A 19,834-nucleotide genomic window follows, 5' to 3' on the forward strand; every position below is an offset into this window, starting at 1 on the left:
ACATTCTCCGTTGGTTTTCTTCTGCGATACCCTTACACTTTTTTTTCTGTAGCTTATGCTAACTCTCAATTCAGTCCTTGTTGAGGATTCCTGGATTAATGACCAGGTTTCGTATGTGCCATGCGACTTGCTCTCCCAAACATATTCGCGCTAACAGAAAGCAATATAGCACCCACGACATCTCCGAGCTCGAAGGATGCGCCATCGCTGTTGATGCAACCTATTACCTGAGCCAGCTTCTCGAAACCCCTCCTGCCCATGAACCTCTGTTGTCAGCTCTCGGTGGCCTTACTGGGGTCGAAGCACACATAAACCAGAACCTCGATCTCTGGGCAAAGTCCGAGATTGTCCCTTTCTTCGTTTTCGATGGCCAGCCCGTAACCGGCCAAGATGACATCACTCTGGATCGTGGCCTCAAGGCCAACAAGAAGACAGATGAGGCCTGGAACTTGTACTCTCAGGGGGCCGCTGAGGAGGCGGTGACGACCTTCGGTACTAGCCCAGGTTGGTAAACTTTGGCTCTCAATTTCGGAAATCGACCTAACGTGAGGTCATGATAGGTGCTTTTCGCATTCAAAATCTTTACCCGTTGCTTCAAACGGTTCTGAAGAACCGTGGACTTCACTTCTTGGTTGCGCCCTACACTGCGTGCGCTCAGGTGCGTATCTCATGAACTTTACGACTTGTCACTCTCATTCTGATAGTAATAGCTCGCCTATTTCGAAATGATCGACTCAGACCAATGCTCGGGTGTGATGGGCTCTCAGGAACTTCTTCTATACCCTGTCAAGGATTCTGTCATTCGGGCATTCGACTGGGAAGCCAAGACCGTTTCTGCTATCTCGAAGAAGAAGGTTATGCGCAGTCTTACACCTACTGCAAGTGAGCCAAGGTTCATCGACTCCTTTCTCATGGCCGGCACATCGTTCCTGCCTCCATTCCCTGCTCTTCTGGAAAGCTCTATATACTCGGACTACAATATTTCGACTGCAGCCAACTTGCTGAGGACTGCAGAAAACAGTGTCGCAACTGCTTGCGCCAGCTTCAATGATATACTCCAAAGCAAGGACTCTGGTTGGCTTGACAAGTATCGCAAGGCAAGAATGGTTGTCCACCACTTCGTTTACATCGCTGAGAGTGGCGAGATCCGTGTAAACGACTATGAGCACTTGACTAGTGACAACCACGAGTACCTCGGCCTTCAGTTGCCGGCTGAGCTATTTCACTACCTCAACACCGGCTTGATTGGGCCCCGTCTACTGGGCAACATTACCCACGGTCAACTTCTCATCCAGCCAACCTTGGACGGAGTTGCCTCGGACGAATACAAAAAGCTCATCACTGACAGAATAGTGCCCATCAAAGAGCAAGCCCTTTCTCTGTTGATCCCCAGACTTCACCGAGGTATCCAGCACAAGAACATCAAAGTTCGTGTCTGGTTTGACCCCAAATATTCTTACACGATCAACCATCGCTCTGTGAACCCTCCTCCCTCCCAAAGGGTTGCCAGCTGGAGTGTCAAGGATGAGGATCTTCGTGCATTCTTCCCTGATGATTTCGCGGGCCCCGTGTCGCTGGAAGTCTTGTCACTTGTTAACTCCGACTTTGTGGCCAAGACATTCCCCAAGGAGAGGCCTATAAAGGGAATCGACAGCACAGATATGGTGACCTCGGTGGCCATCTGGAGATTCCTCCACCTGAGAGGATACGCCAATGATGAGCACAAACTTACGCCTTGGGGTAATGCCTTGGCCAATACTCTTCTGATTCTCCAGGACGCGAAGGAGAACCACCCAGACGTGACTGGTCTTCCGGAAGCAGCTCTGGTTGCATTTGAACTCATCCGAAACGGACTTTTGACGGGGAGGCACACTGAAGGCCAGGCTGGCCTGCCCCGGAAAGGTTCTTATGAAGAAAAAGCAACTCTTGTGCTGATCAGCGAGTGTGCTTCCTTGTTGAAGCTTCGGCACCAGGTTTATGGATACACTGGTCCGCTTAACAAAAACCTACTCAGCTTCTGGTCTTTGGCATCAGCAGTGAGAGAAGCTGATCGAGATCTGGTTGAGGCGATTGTGGCTTCGATGTTCTTGTATGGGCAGTCGAAGCGTGAAAGGGATGATCAATTGGAAATCAGTCGACGGTACTGTTCTTCCTCATCTTTCGTTAGACACCACTAACACTTGAATAGGTTACCTTTCCATCAAGAGCCCGATATTGGCCTCGGCATTGCTGTGCGAACCTTCTTCGATGACGATGAAGCTGGAGGGGACCAGGAGGCTCGCTTACAGCGGCTGGAAGAGTTCCCTAAGACATTCGTGCCATATGCCGAGTCACTAACTAAGGACTTCCGTGTCGTGCGTGACTTTATCGATGCACTCGTTAAGGGCGTTAAAATGCTGGGTACGGACGAGCTACGTGCGGAAGATAAGGATGCATGGACCAAGGCCCAGGCATACCTCGAGGCGCGACCTTTCTAGAGCATGGCCGAGGCTTGAGGCATATATAACAAATGTTACATTAGTGGTCTTTGAGCGTGGCCCCTTTGGTCACAAACCGTCTTGCAGACTTAGCGGCGTTGGCGCGGGCGGCATAAAAAGTCAGGGACATAAAAGTTATCACATCAGCAGACGTGTCGAAGGAATTGCCAGCAGGACTTGTGGGGATGGGTTGAGGTCGAGTGAGGAGGTGGTGCTGGAGAGCATGGTTACACGTTCCCAGCCAGGCGGCTCCAGAAGTCGTTGGACGAAGCATCTAAGATCCTTGTAGATATAGCCAGGTTGGTGATATCCAACATGCGGACTATATCCAGTCAGGAAAACTGCTTTCACACACAATTCAACACGGAAGAAAAAAAAAGAGAAAAAAAGTCAGATTACACAACTGGTGGCTTCACAAGGGACTTATAAGTGACTAGCGATTATATTGATATGAGCGGAGAAGCTCTCCAGTCTATATTGGATATAAGATATCATTACCATACCACCACCATCAACGCCTCTCGACAGCTCCCTTAAGAAAGGGTCAGTACCATAGGCCCAGCCACAGTAATGTCATCTGACAAAACGCCCTCCAAAGGTCCAGCACTGGTCAAGGTCAGGTAGACAACACCCGCAGCTCCTTGAGGAACTTCACAGCCCTCTCCCTCGGTGAAGGGAGTGAATTTGGTTCCACCGGGAAGCTGACCTCCAGAAGTGAAACCACAGTGCGTCGCTCCAGCGGCAGCTTCGGAGGCGAGCTTCACTTTAGCTCCAATGGCTACAGCCTTGACGTCCTGGCCCTCGGCCATAGCGAGAGTAGGGAATGCTTCGATCTTGAGGTTAGAACCCTCAGGGCATTCCGTGATGAAAGGTGCGGCGAGTGAGAAGACTGCCCTAGGTCCAAGGGCGGTATCGAGAGGCTGAGGAACTGCCTTTGCCTGAGAAAATATCCTGATGGCGGTTTGATGTCGTGCTTCGACAGTGAGAATTGCGCCAGCGGTGCCGAGGATAGCAGGGTCAGATAGCAGTGGCGCTGCACCCAGGTAGGCCGAGACACCTACACTCTCGAGGATAGCAGCTGTTGCAACCATGGCGGCTGGGTCGGCTGTTGCGCCTTTGAAGTCGTATTTGCACTCTTGGACAGGTGTGATGCCATTACCTGCGAGGGCAGACTGAAGGAGGACTACGTGAGAAGCCTCGGTTTTGCCAATGGCCTTGATGTCGTCAAGGGTTTGCGTTGAGAGACCGAGAGGGGCGAAAGCTTCGTCGGAGAGAGTTAAGAAAGCCTCGCGGTAGAAGGTGTCTTCAAGATGCTCCAGTGTCAGGGCGCTGAGCGTGTTAGTTGGGCCGTTTAGTGTGACAGGGCTGGCTATGCTATCAAGACTTACAACTGGAGGATATCCAAGTCACTGAGGCCAGCAGCAGCAGCAGCATCATTCTGGCGCTTGGACAAATCGTGATACTGAAGTTGCCTCTTGGTGAACCGAGGGCCAGAAGGCATCGCCAAAGCCGTGGTAGCGAAGAGGCCGAAGAGAAGAGTCTTGAGAGATGCCATGTTATATAATCGAAAGGAACGTGTCGGACCAGCCAGCAAGGAGAGTAATGGAAATAAGTGTCAGAAGTAATAAAAAAAGATATTAAACAATGAGATTGAACTCAGTTGAAGAATCGAATCGAATGTAATAGGAATTAAGGTATCAAAAGCAGGCCAGCGCTTATTGAACGAGCGAGTGTAAACGAAAGGACAAAACCGTCTTTATAAGTCAAGTCAAGTCAGATCGAGAAAACAAAACTAGAACAACGTGGATATCACAGCCTTAATATTCTGATTCTCAACGCCGGGATCGTCATCTTGACTTGTTCGGCTGGCACAGCATCCGTGATATCACAGGGGTGTTAAGCATGCCTCACCACTGATGCCAAGAGAGGACGATGTCCAGGAACGCCAGATAGCCGTGTTTAACAAGCTTCCCCTTCAAACGTTTCCGCTGACTTAGCAGTGACCTTGACTATCCGGGGTTTGCCGTCCCACGATCTGAGACGTCAAACGCGAGCCATGAAACCGTCCCGAGATATGGCAGAGCACATGTAATATATCTACAATGTAACGCTGTAGGTAGCCCAGGGATGATGATGAAACACTGTCCTGAGATCCCGAAATCCCCTCACTGCCTTATTTGGCCCGTTATAAGCATTGCTCGGTCCGGTCATTGGCCGAAACACGTATGATACATATCAACCCTGCAAAAGAAGCCAAAAGGCTAAAGTAAAGTTAATAGTTTGAATCTGATAACTGTAATCTAGGCTCTTCTGTGCCACTGCTGGGCTGACTAACCCAGAATCGGAACAAAACAAAGGCGGCAAAACAATGTAGCCGTCTTCGCCTGATAGTTGAAATAATTCACGATTGCCTTGCAAAGAGCCTCCAGAAATCCTACATACCTAGGTACGTAGTCCAGTACAAGCTCTAGTCGTTTTCCAACAAACAGATGGAAACGCTTTCAAAAACTTAGGGCAAACAGCACATTGACAAACGGGGTAACCATATACTGCTTGAGAAAAGACGAGATTACTTCCGCTGTTTAACTAATACCACTACCTAAAAGTCCGTCTCCTTCTGGCAATCTTCTCCGTCTGGCAATACTCCTCACACAAACATAGATATATCTTCTTCCTCGACCAAGTAGTCCGTCCTAAAAACTACGCACTACATTGTCCCCATTACAATCGCCAGCTAACTTTTGTTTGTCCTTTCACAGAGCATATGGGTTCAGAGATCGGATGGTCAGGCAACTAGTCCATCGGTTAGCACAATACTTCTTCTCTAAAACAAGGTGACTTACGGTGGGCTCTTGGTGAGATCCGTCTTCAGGATAACCGGTACCCTTGTCATCTCTGTCACATCCTGGATGTAGTCACCACCCTCCTCGCGAAGCGAAAAGAAGCTGAGGTACTTCTCCTTGTTGGTGAGGCGAGTCTCGACAGCCTCCGCCACAGGTACCTTGGAATCGGAACGAGTGCGATGCAGGTTGCCGGCGTTGGATGAGGAGCGAGCCGGGGAGCCGGGGACGCTCTGAGTAGGGCGCTCAGCCAGCGAGGCTCCGGCCATAGCCTCAGTCACGTCGGATGTGTTGTCGTCGTCATCGTCGAAAAGAGCATCAACGTCATCAGTTGAGATGGTACCGGTATCAGTTTGCTTGCGAGTAGCTTCCTCACGCTCCTTTCGGACACGCTCAGCCTCCTCAGCCTGGCGCTGAGCTGCTAGAGCATTTGAGTGTCGGATGGACGCGGCAGCCTTAGGTCGCTCATCCTCTGGCACAAACGCCGAACTGGGAACGCCCTTCTCCCAGTAAAGCTCAAGAACCCGCTTCTCCTTTCGGAACTCGGCCTTCTTCAGAGGTAGCTGGTCACAGTGAACTCGCTTCTCGAATCCCCACTCAGGGATGAGAACGTCAAACGCAGACTCGTATACACACAAGACGATACCCTCAGCAATGAGGTCGCCGTTGGCCTCTTGGCGCTTCTTATCCATCGTTCGGCATGACTCGATGTGGACACTCTGCTCCTGGGCGTTCTGGGCGGAATCCTTCTTAGTATTACAAGATTCGGCGGTCTTAACGAGGTTCTCCAGATCCTCAGTAAACTCGATCTTGCCCTCAGAGAGAACAGCCTCGAGTTGTCGATGGACGATAATATCGGCGTAGCGCCGGGTTGGGTTGGTAAAATGAGTGTATATAGGCAGGTTGAGAGCATAGTGGGGCCACAGCTGCTTTGCAGTCTTACCTGAAATAAAGTACTTGGCCCTCTGCATCGACTTGACAACTAGAGTCTCCATACCCTTTCGCAGATCTGGGTCATCAACCTTGAAGAGACTGTTCTGGAGGGCACCGCTGCCAGATGAGTCGATATCATAGCCCAACGCTGTCATGCGCTCGACGAAAGTCTGAAGTCGGCGGGGGTTGGGAGCAGACTGGCGACGAAGGAAAGCCTTCTCAGGAAGCCCCTCAACAAGACGTTGTGCCACATGGGCATTGGCTTTGTGAATCAGTTCTTCCACAAGCTCAAGAGCCTGCGTCGAGTCGAAGAGGTTGTCCTGAACGGGGTCGTTCTCGTCATCGAGTTGCTGAAGCAGTCTTAGAGGTGCAATGGGTTCGCCACCGGCGCCGAGACGAGCTTCTCGGAACTTCTGTGACACAGCGTTGAGAATCTGTATCGTGTTGACAGGAACAGCTGCGTTCTTGTATTCCGAGGGGTTTGTTAGAGCATCATCAATATCGTCAAGAGAAACCTTGCCGGCGCTCTTGATGATCGAGCGGCCAATCCATGAATCACCTTCGGCGACAGAGCCAGTGTGAGGATTCACGTTGAATACTACGGACACAGCGAGGCGGTCCTGTTCGGGGGTCAGAGAACAAACTTCAGCCGATAGCTTGGGCGGCAGCAGGGCGCAGAAGCGATTCTTGAGTTGAACGGAGGTGCCTCGCTTCTTAGCCTCCCGATCCACCAGGGAGTTGGGCTTAACAAAGTGTGCGATGTCAGCTACGTGAATGCCGATCTCAATCTTGCCATCAGGACGAGACTTGACATGCACGGCATTGCCGAGCTCAGCTCCTCCATTGTAGTCGATCGTGAAAACATTCTCGTCGCGGTAGTCACGACGCTCAGCGAGGGCTGCATCGTCCTCCTTATCAAGCGACCAGTCTTGGAGGCCAACACTGCGGAGCACGGCATCAGAGAACTCATCTGAAGCGAAGTTGTTGTCGCGTAGAAGAGCATCGGTTTCAACCTTAAGATCACCCATGCGTCCAAGCTGCTCAACCAGAGTTCCAAAGGGGTGGAGAGAGGTAATGGGCCAGCGCTTTATGCAAGCCACAAAGATCCGATCCGCGTAGTCTTGGTGCTTTTCAACAAAGTCGCGGGGTGCCTGTTCGGTGGGGATGGCAATAAGCGGCACACGCTTGTCTGTGGGTTTGAACCAAACAATCTTGGGCTTCTCCTGTTGGCGAGGCTCGGGGTGGCGCGAGTTATTACCTTCACGAGCAGCCCTCTCAGCCTCCTGCTTCTCCTTGGTAGCTTGGCTGCTAGGGCGGAGTAGGCCAAGAGTGCCAGAAAACATTTGACCGGCAACACGCTCAACAACAGCAACAACGTGGCCGGCGTAGAGGGGCTTCTGTTCGTCGTTGATTTCCTCCTCTTCAACAAGGAGGAGACTCTGGCCCTCAACTTCCACATCATCGTTCTTCTTTTGAGTGGGGCGCTGACGGAGACTACCACGTCGACGAATTCCGCCCTCGGGAGCGTTCCCATCGTTGTTATTGCCAGAGTTTTGGTTACCTTGGTTAGTAGATCCGGATCGAGTATCCGTAATGTCCTTGCGTTTCTTCTTCTCCTCTTTCTCACGCTTCTGGCCCCAAACTTCGTCAACATCCAAAAGCTCGATAGCAACTAGATCACCTTCGAGAGCACGGTTTCGATCCTTGCTACCACAGATGAAGATATCAGCATCAAGCAGACCATCCTGAGTGGTAACATAAGCATCACTACGGTTCTTCTTGTTGACACGGAGGATACCAGACACGAGCTGCCCATCAGCCAAAAGAGCGGGGAGGGAGGCCTGGGGGAGATAGGGGGTAAAAAGGGTCTTTCGCTGTTGTTGCTGCTGCTGGCCACCAAGCTGGCCAGCATGCTGGGAGCCCTGGAGACCCATAAACGGTTGACCATTCATCTGAGCGGCTTGCAAAGCCTGTAGCTGGTTCAGCTGCATGGGATTGAGCTGCTGCCCATACATTTGGGGCATCATCATCTGGTTGGGGAGCTGCATAACCTGAGGTTGATTGGGATTATACTGAAAGCCTCCAATTCCCGAGACGGACTGGTTCATAGATCCGCGAGGTCGGTGACCAGGCTGGAAGCCTTGGCTCTGTCCGGCATTGCCAGACTGTTCCTGGCCCTGTCCTTGAGTACGCCAGTTACCTTCGAAGTTGCGAGATCCGGTACGGGCATGGCCGCTTCCGCGGCGTTGAAATTCATTGCTTTCAGCATTCAAACCACCACGGCCGCCGCCTCGGCCATTAACCGCCATGCTCTGGCTGCGGCCATGACCACCACGTCCACCGCGGGTCGAGCCCTGAGCAACAGGAACATCGAGGGTGGACTGGGAAGCGGGCTTGTTCTCCTCGTCAGGGGCAGGAGAGGCAGGGAAGGAGAAGCCGGTGGTTGTTCGCTTCTGTTGGGCAATCTCGGCGGCTTTCTTGGCGTCGGCGAGGGCTAGAGAGTGTCTTCTTTGATGACCACCACCAGCACCTCCACCACGGCCGCCTCGGCCGCCAGTATTCTCTCGACCCTGGGCTTGAGGGGCTTCAAAGTTGCCAAACCCGGATCCAGAAGCACCAGACGAGGGCGCAGGAGGAGGTCCCATGCCCATGTTTGGGAGTGCCGACTGATTACGGCGATGTGAGAGTGGCTGGGTGGGAGGAGCCATGTTCTGCTGAGGTACTTGGTTGGGGAATTGGAAAGCAGCTTGCGACATATTGGGCATTGGCTGCAAAGGATTGAACGCACCACCAGGACCGAGGGGCTGTCCAGGAGGCACCATTCCCATGTTGACATATTGCTGATGCGTAGCTTGAATCTGCTGCTGCTGTTGCTGCAACAGTTCGATCTGCTGCTGAATGGCAAGCTGCTCCACTGTAAGATAGATCAGTTAGTGATTGCCGCATAATGATAGCTATGGCAGGGGCATTGTAGATGATGACTTAGAAACGTATGGAACAGTTACTGCTAAAAAGGCTAAAAAGGGGCAAGATGACATAGTGAAGGTACATGATGATGCATATATAAAGTGTTGAAAACAGGACAGCTGAGACCTCATGAACTTACTTCCAGGGTTGGCAAACATGCTCATCAGTGGCGTCAGCTCAGAAGGGCTTCGGCGATGGGCAATGTGAAGTCTACGTCCAGCAGGCCCAGGGACGCCGCCAACCTGAGGCTGCTGCTGGGGAACTTGCTGTTGAGAAGCCTGCTGCTGCTGCGGCTGCTGCGGGGGTTGCTGTTGCTGCTGCTCCATGTTGGGCAGTTGAGTCAAGAGCACTTGGATTGTAAATATAGCACGTCGACGTTCGGCGAAGTTGATCGATCAAGATACAGCTAGTTGGATCTGATATCGAGAAGCGTTTTAATGGCCGAAGATGGGCGGTTAGGTGAGGGTGGGCGAACCTGTTGGGTAACGGGCAATGGATGAGGCGAATTGCGATGGCGATAGGCGATGGCACGGCGGGACAATGTTTGCCCAAAAGGAGGGTAGACGAGCTTGCGCTGAGCCAAGGAACGTGATTTGGAAAGGCGGCGATGAAGAGGCAGATGGTGAGACGACAAGAAGTGAAAGCCTGGATGGATGGAACAAATTCCAACTCCTGGCAACAGGAAGAGAGACGAGAGTGAGTTGGAGGAGGAGAAGGGGAGGGATGGATGCGAAGAAGGTGATGGGTGGATAGGTAGGTACCCAGATAGAGATGGTTTAGCTTCAGTGGAGAGCGTGAGGTGGGATACGGCTACGTACCAGATAAGTTTGGACTATAGGTACCTACTTCTGGCCTAAATTTACGTGTGTCTTGCGCAGCTGGTAAGAGCCTGATGTACCTTCCCTCTAACTGCCAGGCTCCTTGTCTCCATTGGCACTTGGAAATGGAAAGCAATAGACGCAATATTAGAAACCTACCTACCTACTGCTTCTGTATTTCTCGTACCGTTTTGGCTGGTCTTTACTACCTCACGAGCGCAAATGAATATCTGGGGCCATTGGATCACAGCTTTAGCATCCAGACAGCTGGACCGGGGGATTATCCTTAGAGACGCCTAAAGATGGGGTTGTCCGCTCCATGGTCTAACGCGCCTCTAGTGGCCTCCAGCCGGGCCTGGTAGAGCCCCTAGCACCTGAAGCTCGCACTGACGCCGGCTGACTCCGCTAATAGCGGGGATGGTATCCCCTAAGTGCCATGGATAATTCATTCAGAGTCTGGACAACTTGTTCAACTGAAACTGTCGACGACTCCTTTCAGTCTCTATCCTGGGTCGGACATGTCAATAACACATTGCTAGGTTCATTTCACCGAAATATGAGTCTTGAAGTCACTGTGTTTGATTTCAGGAGCTTCCTGTACCTATCCTGCTCACAAAGACGGTCAAAGTTCAAATACAAGGGTACCACCACCCCCCTAGCTTGAGATTGGACATGGTCCATGATTCAAGGAGTCGATCTTTCTGAACGTGGCGTTGAGGGATGGAAAGGGCGTCATCTGGAGTAAATAGAGTGAAACTTGATTAGCAAACCAGGCGATGGATCATTGTTCACATTTCCCTTGCTGTGAGACAGTCTTGCTTTGTGATGGAAACAGTCGAGGTCTTGAAATTGGGCTGGCCGATATACGAACAATTATAATTTTACGGATACTAACAGTGGAAATAGCTTGCCCAGCCTTTGGCTAACTTGGTTGATGCCGGTACCCCAATATTAGGTTGAGACGAACTCATTCAGTAGAGGACAGGTCTTTGCTACGTTTCAATATCTGTACCATTCTCAACACCCAGGCACTACTGTTGTCAAACAATGTCAAAACAGACTCCTCCCCTAAACAAAAAACCCAAGACCGACTACCGAGAGTACTCGTCTTCATCCTTTACGTGTCCAGTGTTACACTTCAAAGCGTCCTAAACGAACGAGGCCCCTGTGATTACCCAATGTGGTGATGCTTAACCGTATCCGCCTGCGCTAGGGGCAACGAACCTGGGACCCCTTGCTTCAAGCCATGGATACACAAACGAATCCTTGCGGCTTAAACATACTGAAGAACAAGAAAGGGAGCCATGAGTTGAAATTCTTTCTTTGTCTATACGTAGTCAGAAGATAGGTAGTTGCGGGTTATGTGAGACCGATATTGTACATGGCGAAGAGAGAAGTGAAGTTTTCAAAATTCACTAGGAGTATACTAGTTTAGCTATCATAATATCAGTTGTTCAGTCAAATACATAGTAATATGAGGGAACTGGGGGGACTCGATGTTTCTCTTCTTATGTTGGTCTTTGCACGGTTCATTAAACCAGAAAACTAGCAGGCCAAAACTCACGTCATTGAGGGGCAATTCATAGTCTCACTGACAAAAATTGATGAGTTGGAGCTTAAGTGATCTCATCTACATTCCACCGATTCTTCTCCTGGGATCTATCTACATGGCTAGAAGTGTCATATCAAATACCGTGAAGATCCATTCAGCTTCAAGTTTCTGTATTTCCATCAAAAACTAAGATAGTTTGCAAGGCATCCATAGGTCACCAGTCACTTCATTTCACGATGGCTGTCTTCTCAAGTAGTGAGAATGAATTGCTTCTTCGCTCTGCCAGAAATGTTCAATGCCTTGATGAAAGTGAAATTACTCACGACGAAAATTCAACCAACCTCCAGTAAAAAGCCTCAGTAATTCCATAATTGGTTATATTCTGTTTTAACGGTGCCTGGGTCATTCAGCATTTCAGATTCCAAGATTACCTTGCTTACCTAAGGTATATTGTTATTCGATATATTGGCCGATTTCCAATACTGTTTGTTAGTAGCTGATGCCATCCGTACTAATGCAGTAATGTCATGGCACGTATTGTGTTCAATACGACCTCGAGCTTGAAAAGCCAGGTCACGTAAAGCAACAGAGTTCAGGTTTTGTTCACTCTTTGGGAGTCAATGTGCTTGGTCGTTCGGACTGGCTTCGGGCGCTTCCAAGTCAAGATCGGTCCGCTTACCTCGAACGGGGCCTAAGTACATAAGCTACCTTACACAAATAGCAACGGCCCGGCCCTCAGGTCGGCAATGAATCACAACTATCGGTGGTCTAGATTCGAGCCACCAGCAATGCAATGCAACCCTTCAGTCAGGATACTCCATCGCGCCTCGTGGTCTCTAACTGTTTCAAATCGACTGCCTCAGAAGTCAACCTCAGAATTTCGAGGCATCCCCAGCGGCGGCCATCACTCTGCACCATCCATTAAGCAACTACCATGAAGTTTACTACTCCTTATGAAGAAGAGAGTGCGCTGTTGGTTGCGTCTGGTACCTAGAAAAAGGTTCCCATTTCTGTTTAGCCGGGCATTCTCAAGGACGCAGATACATCTCAGGAAACTGTCGAAGTCACCAATGTTTCACAAAACTGGCCCATACCTATTAATTCTTTCGATGGATCCCGTCATGTTCATCAGTGTAGGGTACTTAGAGTACCCAACCCAAAGAAGTCATGCTGTGGCTTGCAAGCATATGTGGCGCATGCCGGGACTTTATTCTAGCGGACCGAGCTGAATCCACTTCCTCTCGAAAATTAGGCAGCTAACCCATCTTCGACTAGCCCGTGGTTCAATAGTCGACAATAATAGCCCAGCTGGTCGTACAATAGGAACTACCTACTCCGTACTTGATGTTTTGATCTAATGGATCGACACCCAGCCTCTTCTAAAGGGCTACCTTAACACGATTTATTGACTGCTGCATATAAACTTCACGCGACTTCGGCAACCGACATCTTCTTCTTGCTCTTTTATTTCTCCTGCGAATTTTAAGGAACAACTTTTGTGCCGTCCAGAACCAACATTATTACTCTTCTGATTCGAAATCTTTCAACTTCCAGATGCGATTCGAATAAAGGACCTGGGAGCCCTTTGTATACGACATGACATTCTCGTCGCCCGCGAGGCGCAACCAGTTGCTTTCCAGCCCGGATCGCAATATAGCAGCAACTTTCCTTCTCGACTCGCGAAACAATGAACTGAACCATAGGGATGCCCTGGCTGCTGCACAACTGGAGCATGACCGCGTACGGCAAGCAGCTATACGGGTTTATGAGCTTCATGAGCTACAAGAGGAGCACAAGCGCATAGTTGCCGAGGAGCGCAGAGAGGAGGAGAGGCTCAAGGCGGAAGCTGCAGTAGTCGCGGAAGAAAAAAGACTACGGGAACTCAAGGCGAGGACGGTCCCTCGTTTACCCCCAGAGCAGCCTGCACCGAAACCACCTCCAGCCAAACCGGAACCTACGAAGACGAACGGAGCAACTCAAATCAAAGACGCAGCACCGGGCTTAGATGCAAAGAAACCTGTTGTCTCTCCTGCGTCAGTCCCGGCATCAGATTCCGCTACGACAGCAAGTTTTACTCAAACGAAACCGAGCAACCCATTCGGCACCACCCAATCTGCTTCTCAAAGCCTATTACAGAAGCCATTACAGAAGCCAAACGGGGCTGGAACACAATCTACTGCCCCAGCTGCTACAAGCATTGCTCAACCTGCAGTCAAGTCCGCAACAAACACAGTACAGCCTGTGCAGTCTAAATCTGCAACCAGCATCGACCGCTATTCCCAGATTCATCAAGAGCTCAAGAAATTACGAAAAGAGTTGCAAGCTCAATCCAAGGTCGCCGGGTCGCCTCTTAAGGGCAAGCTCGGTGCTGCTCGACGAGAGATTCGAGTTGCCATTGGTCAATTGACCGGTGGAAAGGGTGCAAACGCTCAACCTGTAGGTCATAGGCCTCGATTTTGAGACCATTGCTGACACTTTCCAGATCAACAAAATCACGGCAGCACTGAAAGAGGCTTTGGAAGGCCGGATACCAAGTCCCCCGATTGATGTGAATCTGTTTGTGGTTGATAAAAGAGAGCCCGCGGAAGGCTCTCCAAACAACGAGGCTACTCTGCCCTCCCTCTTCATATATCTCATAAACATCTGCGCCAAGGGTATTGTCAGCCAGTTCATTAACGAGGGTGGCGCAAATCCCAAGTCAGCAGACCCAGTTGGTGTTTTTGCAGCTCATATCTTCTCCACCAAGGAATTCCAATGGCGAGGCCAGTCTTTGGTCGATATTCTCATGGCCAAATATCGGATAGTGTGCCCAGTGCTATTCGGCCATAGAGGCAGTGACAAAACTGAACGCGGCCGTATGGCAATCGGCTGGAAGAAAGACGGGCCATCATGGATTACCGAGCAAAGCCATAACGATAGGATGACTGGCCTAGGCGCCGGCTTTGCTTCTCTATCTTTGAGAGATTTCGGCAAATCCTCCAAAAAGAATCCCTACCCACCCACAAATTACTGGAGGGCGCTCGCTTACATTGTCAACTCACCGCCAAATGAGACGTCAAACACTCAATATGTGGTGTTGCGATCCATGATTCAGGGACATGAGCAGCGTTTTCTCAATTTCTACGGCAATGCAGCTTTGGCGGCACTACGACTTGCTCTCGTTGAGTTTCCCAAGAAGGCACCGCAAAATGCGACTGCTGCTGGCTCCTTGGCGGCTCTGGCAGATGTGCTCAAGACTGAATCCGGTTTGATCTTGACCTAAGAAGTGGAAGACGCCCTGCTGTATGATCAACCGAATACCAACTCAAAGAGACTCTCGGCCGGAATGTTGAAAATTTACGACACTGAAGGCCACTCTACTGCAAGATGATACATTCTAGGCATCGTTCTTGGCGGTGTGTTAAATGTTTGATATACTTGTTGAATTATAAGGTGCCATTGGGGTACAGAATGGCCGCTGCTGCTCTATTCTTGTTTGTAGTATACAGGTTTAAGACAAAAAGAAAGAAATACCCGAATCCTATATTGGTAGTCATTAAAGTGATCCCAGCCTAAACTCCAAATTCCCAGATATTATAGCGTCATAAATGCTCTTTACAACAGAGCTATGCATTTGTCTTTCGGTCTGGAGGCAAGCATCACAGGATTAGGAGGAGAACCAATAGGAGGATGAGGACGAATATCAGAACCGCTATACAGCAACTGCTGTATCGGTCCTCGTTCTGCCGCATCACATACTGAAGTTTCTGAACGCCTGTTGCCAACCGGCCACCAACGCGATCAGCCACAGTATCTACCTCCTCCAACATCTCACGCTGCTCCTCGAGCTCTCTGCCCATATCATCCGCCTGGCGACGTAAGTTACCCACTGTTTGAAACACGCCGTCTAGGTGCTGATCCTGCTCGTGCATCATTTCCATCTGCTGCTGTTGCTCGAACTCGGCGTAGTTATCCTCGGCATCACCATCAATGGCAAACGCATTCGGGTCAGGTAAATCGCCCGCGTCCACTTTTTTCGCGAGCTCATCGTGCATATCATCGATCTCGCCGCCAACCTCTTGCACGAGTCGTTTCCGTCGCGTGACTTCATGTGGTGATAGCCCAAATTGCGAGGGTTCGGATTCAACAGCTCGAACCGATGCAACCAGATCTGCTAAGTCGTCGGCAAGGGAAGACAAGGCGGACTCGAGATCGGAGCGAGCTGATGCGAGTTCAGGAGAATTGGCATCCGTGGAAAGCGAGCGGATCCGGAGATATGATGCAAATAGAGGCCGGGCATTCGCCATCTGGTTGAGAACATCTCTACGCAGTTCTTGTTAATGACAACAACGAAGCACCGGAGAGACGAAGACGTACTGTTGGACCTGGAGGAAAGGATCCTCGTCGTTGGTAGAGGACATCATCCTGACAGCGTCGAAGTGACCATACGCAGTAAACACAATGCGCGATGGTTCTGCGCGACTTGGTGGAAAAGGGAGTGGATTAGTGAGTATTAGGCCAGGTGTTTCACGGTATTCGGGAGGCTGCGACAACGAAGGTTCCGAGGGATGACGTTGCATGGACCCTGCAGGTGAGCTTAACCCGGAAGTCCTCGGTGAGAGGCCAGCGGTACGTATCTTCTTGGTTCACCGAGGACTCACCTACAAATTCGATCCGCACACTGAATTAAGAACGATGGTTGCGTTTGAGAACTCCGCAAAGCTGCTTCCGAATTCATGTTTTGAAAGCACTAAGTTGTCTCATTACCTCCTTGTTCGTATCAGAAAGGCTCAAGTTCGGTCAAATTCAGATATTTCCTCGAGTCTGTTGACAATTTCGTCATATCCATACACAACAGCACTTTTAGTCTTGGGTTGACGGGATTTGCTACCATTGTCCAGTAGCCAGCTTTTCAGTGCCAATATTCATATAAAGGCAACATTCGGATAGCAGCGGCAGATATATTGAACTTTGTACGTGTTGAACACTCTTTTATCTCGCAGGCCATCGCACTGATAACTCTACAGGGTAGCCCACACAAACGTTGAATATGATACCAGAAAAACCCCTGCCATTCAATGGCAACTTCTCATCGCCAGAGGAATATATCGATGAGCTTCTGAAATTTGTGAGAACATCTGAGACTTTTCAGATTCTCTGCGGCGGCGTCCATATCCTCGACTTTTTCACTATCGAACCTGGCCTCTTTCACTATGCCATTCCCACAGAGTGGCACGCATTCATTCTCTCAAGAAGTCTCATGGAGTTTCTTGACCTTCTCATGCGGGATGATTTAGACAATCTAAAGCTGGAAGGAGAGCAGCCGCCAGCGAGCCTTATAGATTACATTCGAACAGTCCGTAATCTTTCTCTCGGCCGATCATTTACGCCCCCTTCAGAGAAACTGCCGGTTCTGCCACGGTCGGTGGCTGTGGGCATGAACGTCAAAAAGACTCATGAAGTCACCAACTTCGCGGACTACTTAGCTCGACTATCAGAAGACATAAGTTCGCAGTGCGGCTACGAGATATCCCACTACGTGGACTTCGGTAGCGGCCAAAACTATCTGGGCCGGGCCATGGCAAGTGAGCCTTATAATAGGCATGTTGTAGCTGTCGAGGGACGAGAGAACAACGTCACGGCAGCGAGAGGTCTAGATGTGACTTCTGGATTAGCCGTTAAGCCAAAGGTCATGAGGAATAAGAAGCTATGGACGAAGATTTTAGAAGCGCGGGGGCCTGATGGTCAAGAGGACCCAGAAGCCTTGGCCAAGGCTATTCGCGAGGTTGCAGGAGATGAAGCTTTCGAGTTTAGACCCTTCAAAGAACTCGAAGCTGAATATACTGTGGAAAAAGGTAAGGGGTCTGTTCAGTACATATCAGGTCGACTAGAAACTGGCGACCTGGCCGACGTTATCGCCCAAATCAACCCTGGGAGTCAAACCGAAGACGAGAAGAAGGACCTAAGCCTGATGGCTATGTCAATCCATTCTTGCGGAAATCTGTCACACTTTGGAATTAGGTCTCTGGTTCTCAACCCGGACATTCGAGCTGTGGCCATCGTTGGGTGTTGTTACAACCTGATGACCGAGAAACTCGGCCCTCCAACATACAAGCACGCCTTCTTGAGGCCAACTCTCCAAGCTGTCAATGGTCGGCTCGTTCGGGAATCAGAAAAGCATGACCCTCAGGGATTCCCGATGAGCCAGAAGTTTTCTGCGTATCAGGGAGATGGGGTGCGATTGAACATCACAGCCCGCATGATGGCTTGCCAAGCACCGCAGAACTGGACCGAGAAGGAGAGTGCTGGCTTCTTCTCTCGACATTTCTACCGAGCAGTCTTGCAAAAGATGTTCCTTGATCGAGGCGTGGTGAAGAAAGTGCGGCATACAGGTAGCCAAGAAGAATCACAGGCGGATACTGCAGCCTCAACCCAGGATGATAGTGAGAGCCCCTTCGACATCAGCACCAATCCAGTCATCATTGGATCACTCAGGAAAAGTTGCTACGGGTCGTTCAAGTCCTATGTCCGCGGTGCGGTGGAGAAACTCACGACAAACAACGAGTACAAACAGTATGCAGACGTGATACAGGAGAAGATGGGCGACATCTCAGACGAGGAGATCCAGAGGTACGAGGCATTGTATCTGCCTCGGAAAAAGGAGCTATGTGCCGTCTGGAGCCTCATGGCATTCAGTGCGATGGCAGTCGAGTCCCTTATTGTATCAGACCGGTGGACATTTCTGAAAGAACACGACGATCTCGTCCGTCACGCGTGGGTCGAGACAGTGTTTGACTATGAACAAAGCCCAAGAAACCTGGTTGTCGTTGGAGTTAAGCGATGATTAAACTTTTGGCTAGGTCGTAATCGGAATGAACTGAATTGTCTGAAATGACGATACCCGATCCTAGCCGCATCCCTGGACGAGGTCCTCTTTACTACGTACATACAGGTATGTCCTCGATGGGGACTCGAGGAAAAGATGCAATCAGCTCCTTGTTGCTAGGTAATGAAAAGAATATGTTTGTGTAAGAGGAACTGGGTTTGGTAAGTCGTCAGTTGTGGTTATTGGTGGTGCTAGGCAATATCGGGACGTGGCTGGCTCTCCGAAATGGGCGATGTCATGCATGAACCCCCCTCCGCTTTCTCTCGACACTTCAGGAGTGACATTCTCAAGCGGATGACAGGACTGGAAGTTCTTAGGTCGATCAGCGGCACAGAATAATAGGAAATATATTTACCCGAACGCGGTGTTTTCAGGTATTCGATCATATACATATATTCGCCCAGATGGTAGCAGGGTAGGTAGTTCCGGCTCGCAACCAAAGATACTACCACAAACAGTAGTTATCAGACGTGCCTCTCTTGAATCGTATTACGATATGATGAGGTGTAAGCCTCTACTCCGTACCCCGGAACCCTTTATCTTGTAGCCCACTTGGCGTTCCGTCCCACAAACAACAAGACAGCTGCCCCTCTTTGCTGATAGGCATTAATGAAGCAGCATCCATTTTCGACGGCGTGCTGTCTGTATGTAGGCCTAGCTGCGCTACCGACTCCGTTTGACCATGGGCCGCTCCGGTATGGCACATTGGTCGGCATCTGGTGTCGCATACAACTTGTCAACTTCGTCATGGTGCCCTCTAGTCGGAAGTTGACAGCGTGACATGGACTGCGTCACTCGTAATGCAAGGCAAATATCTAGGCAGGACGATGCAATGCAAAGCAAAGCAAAGGAGGTCACGCAGTGAATCACGAGTCCAGTCAATGGTGCCATTTCTGAGCCACTGACAAGCGTGATAGAGAAGTCAAGTTTATTAGACAGGGTTCCCTAAAAAAAAAAAAAAGAGCTTTGGACAATGTTGCGCCCGCTGCACGGCCAGCTTTCGTGGGGTAATCACATCGCCCTCCATGGACAGTTGCACATTGATAATGGAATGAGATTTCTGAGATGCTGTGTTGTGGTGTAGTGTCAGAATATACCGAGGTGAGATAGATCAAATACAGCCGTATTTAGACGCGTGCAGCGGATGAGAGTCATGCAATGTGACGGCGACGGACCTGCTTAGAGACATGATAGGCAGCGATCCATTATGCCATCTTGATAATATTGAGGTTCCCCAACACGGGATTCGAAGCATAGCTGATGGATTCAGGCATCATGGATGTCACTCTTGTTCATTGGTGCTGAAAGCAAGGCAGCGAGCGGCAGCGGCTGCAGGCCCAGGGACAGCTGACACCTGGAGAGGTACATTCGTGTGCTGTACA

At 50.2% G+C, this 19,834-nt stretch overlaps 6 protein-coding genes across 6 annotated transcripts; 3 read left to right on the plus strand and 3 right to left on the minus strand.

Moving 5' to 3' along the window:
- Positions 1–55: 55 nt before the first annotated feature.
- FTJAE_479 (MKT1) lies at positions 56–2,477 on the plus strand (the record flags this gene model as incomplete). The annotated part of the gene is made up of 5 exons (XM_037351228.1): positions 56–111; positions 170–504; positions 561–658; positions 711–2,140; positions 2,189–2,477. The coding sequence occupies 5 exons, from the start codon at positions 56–58 to the stop codon at positions 2,475–2,477; spliced, it is 2,208 nt and encodes a 735-aa protein (XP_037212422.1).
- A 533-nt stretch (positions 2,478–3,010) lies between these two features.
- On the minus strand, positions 3,011–4,032 carry FTJAE_480 (stress response rds1p; the record flags this gene model as incomplete). The annotated part of the gene is made up of 2 exons (XM_037351240.1): positions 3,011–3,806; positions 3,866–4,032. The coding sequence occupies 2 exons, from the start codon at positions 4,030–4,032 to the stop codon at positions 3,011–3,013; spliced, it is 963 nt and encodes a 320-aa protein (XP_037212423.1).
- A 1,198-nt stretch (positions 4,033–5,230) lies between these two features.
- On the minus strand, positions 5,231–9,543 carry FTJAE_481 (cell wall biogenesis phosphatase Ssd1; the record flags this gene model as incomplete). Its single annotated transcript, XM_037351251.1, has 3 exons — positions 5,231–5,270; positions 5,321–9,164; positions 9,357–9,543. The coding sequence occupies 3 exons, from the start codon at positions 9,541–9,543 to the stop codon at positions 5,231–5,233; spliced, it is 4,071 nt and encodes a 1,356-aa protein (XP_037212424.1).
- A 3,640-nt stretch (positions 9,544–13,183) lies between these two features.
- Positions 13,184–14,849, plus strand: FTJAE_482 (RNA export mediator GLE1; the record flags this gene model as incomplete). Its single annotated transcript, XM_037351262.1, has 2 exons — positions 13,184–14,023; positions 14,070–14,849. The coding sequence occupies 2 exons, from the start codon at positions 13,184–13,186 to the stop codon at positions 14,847–14,849; spliced, it is 1,620 nt and encodes a 539-aa protein (XP_037212425.1).
- Positions 14,850–15,225: 376 nt separating this feature from the next.
- On the minus strand, positions 15,226–15,990 carry FTJAE_483 (t-SNARE affecting a late golgi compartment 1; the record flags this gene model as incomplete). The annotated part of the gene is made up of 2 exons (XM_037351273.1): positions 15,226–15,889; positions 15,944–15,990. 2 exons carry the CDS (start codon positions 15,988–15,990, stop codon positions 15,226–15,228), a joined length of 711 nt encoding a protein of 236 aa, XP_037212426.1.
- A 626-nt stretch (positions 15,991–16,616) lies between these two features.
- On the plus strand, positions 16,617–18,410 carry FTJAE_484 (uncharacterized protein; the record flags this gene model as incomplete). Its single annotated transcript, XM_037351284.1, has 1 exon — positions 16,617–18,410. One exon carries the CDS (start codon positions 16,617–16,619, stop codon positions 18,408–18,410), a length of 1,794 nt encoding a protein of 597 aa, XP_037212427.1.
- Positions 18,411–19,834: the final 1,424 nt, after the last annotated feature.

The sequence above is a fragment of the Fusarium tjaetaba genome (assembly GCF_013396195.1).
Source record: "Fusarium tjaetaba strain NRRL 66243 chromosome Unknown NRRL66243_c0000013, whole genome shotgun sequence".
NCBI classification, from domain to species: Eukaryota; Fungi; Ascomycota; class Sordariomycetes; order Hypocreales; family Nectriaceae; genus Fusarium; species Fusarium tjaetaba.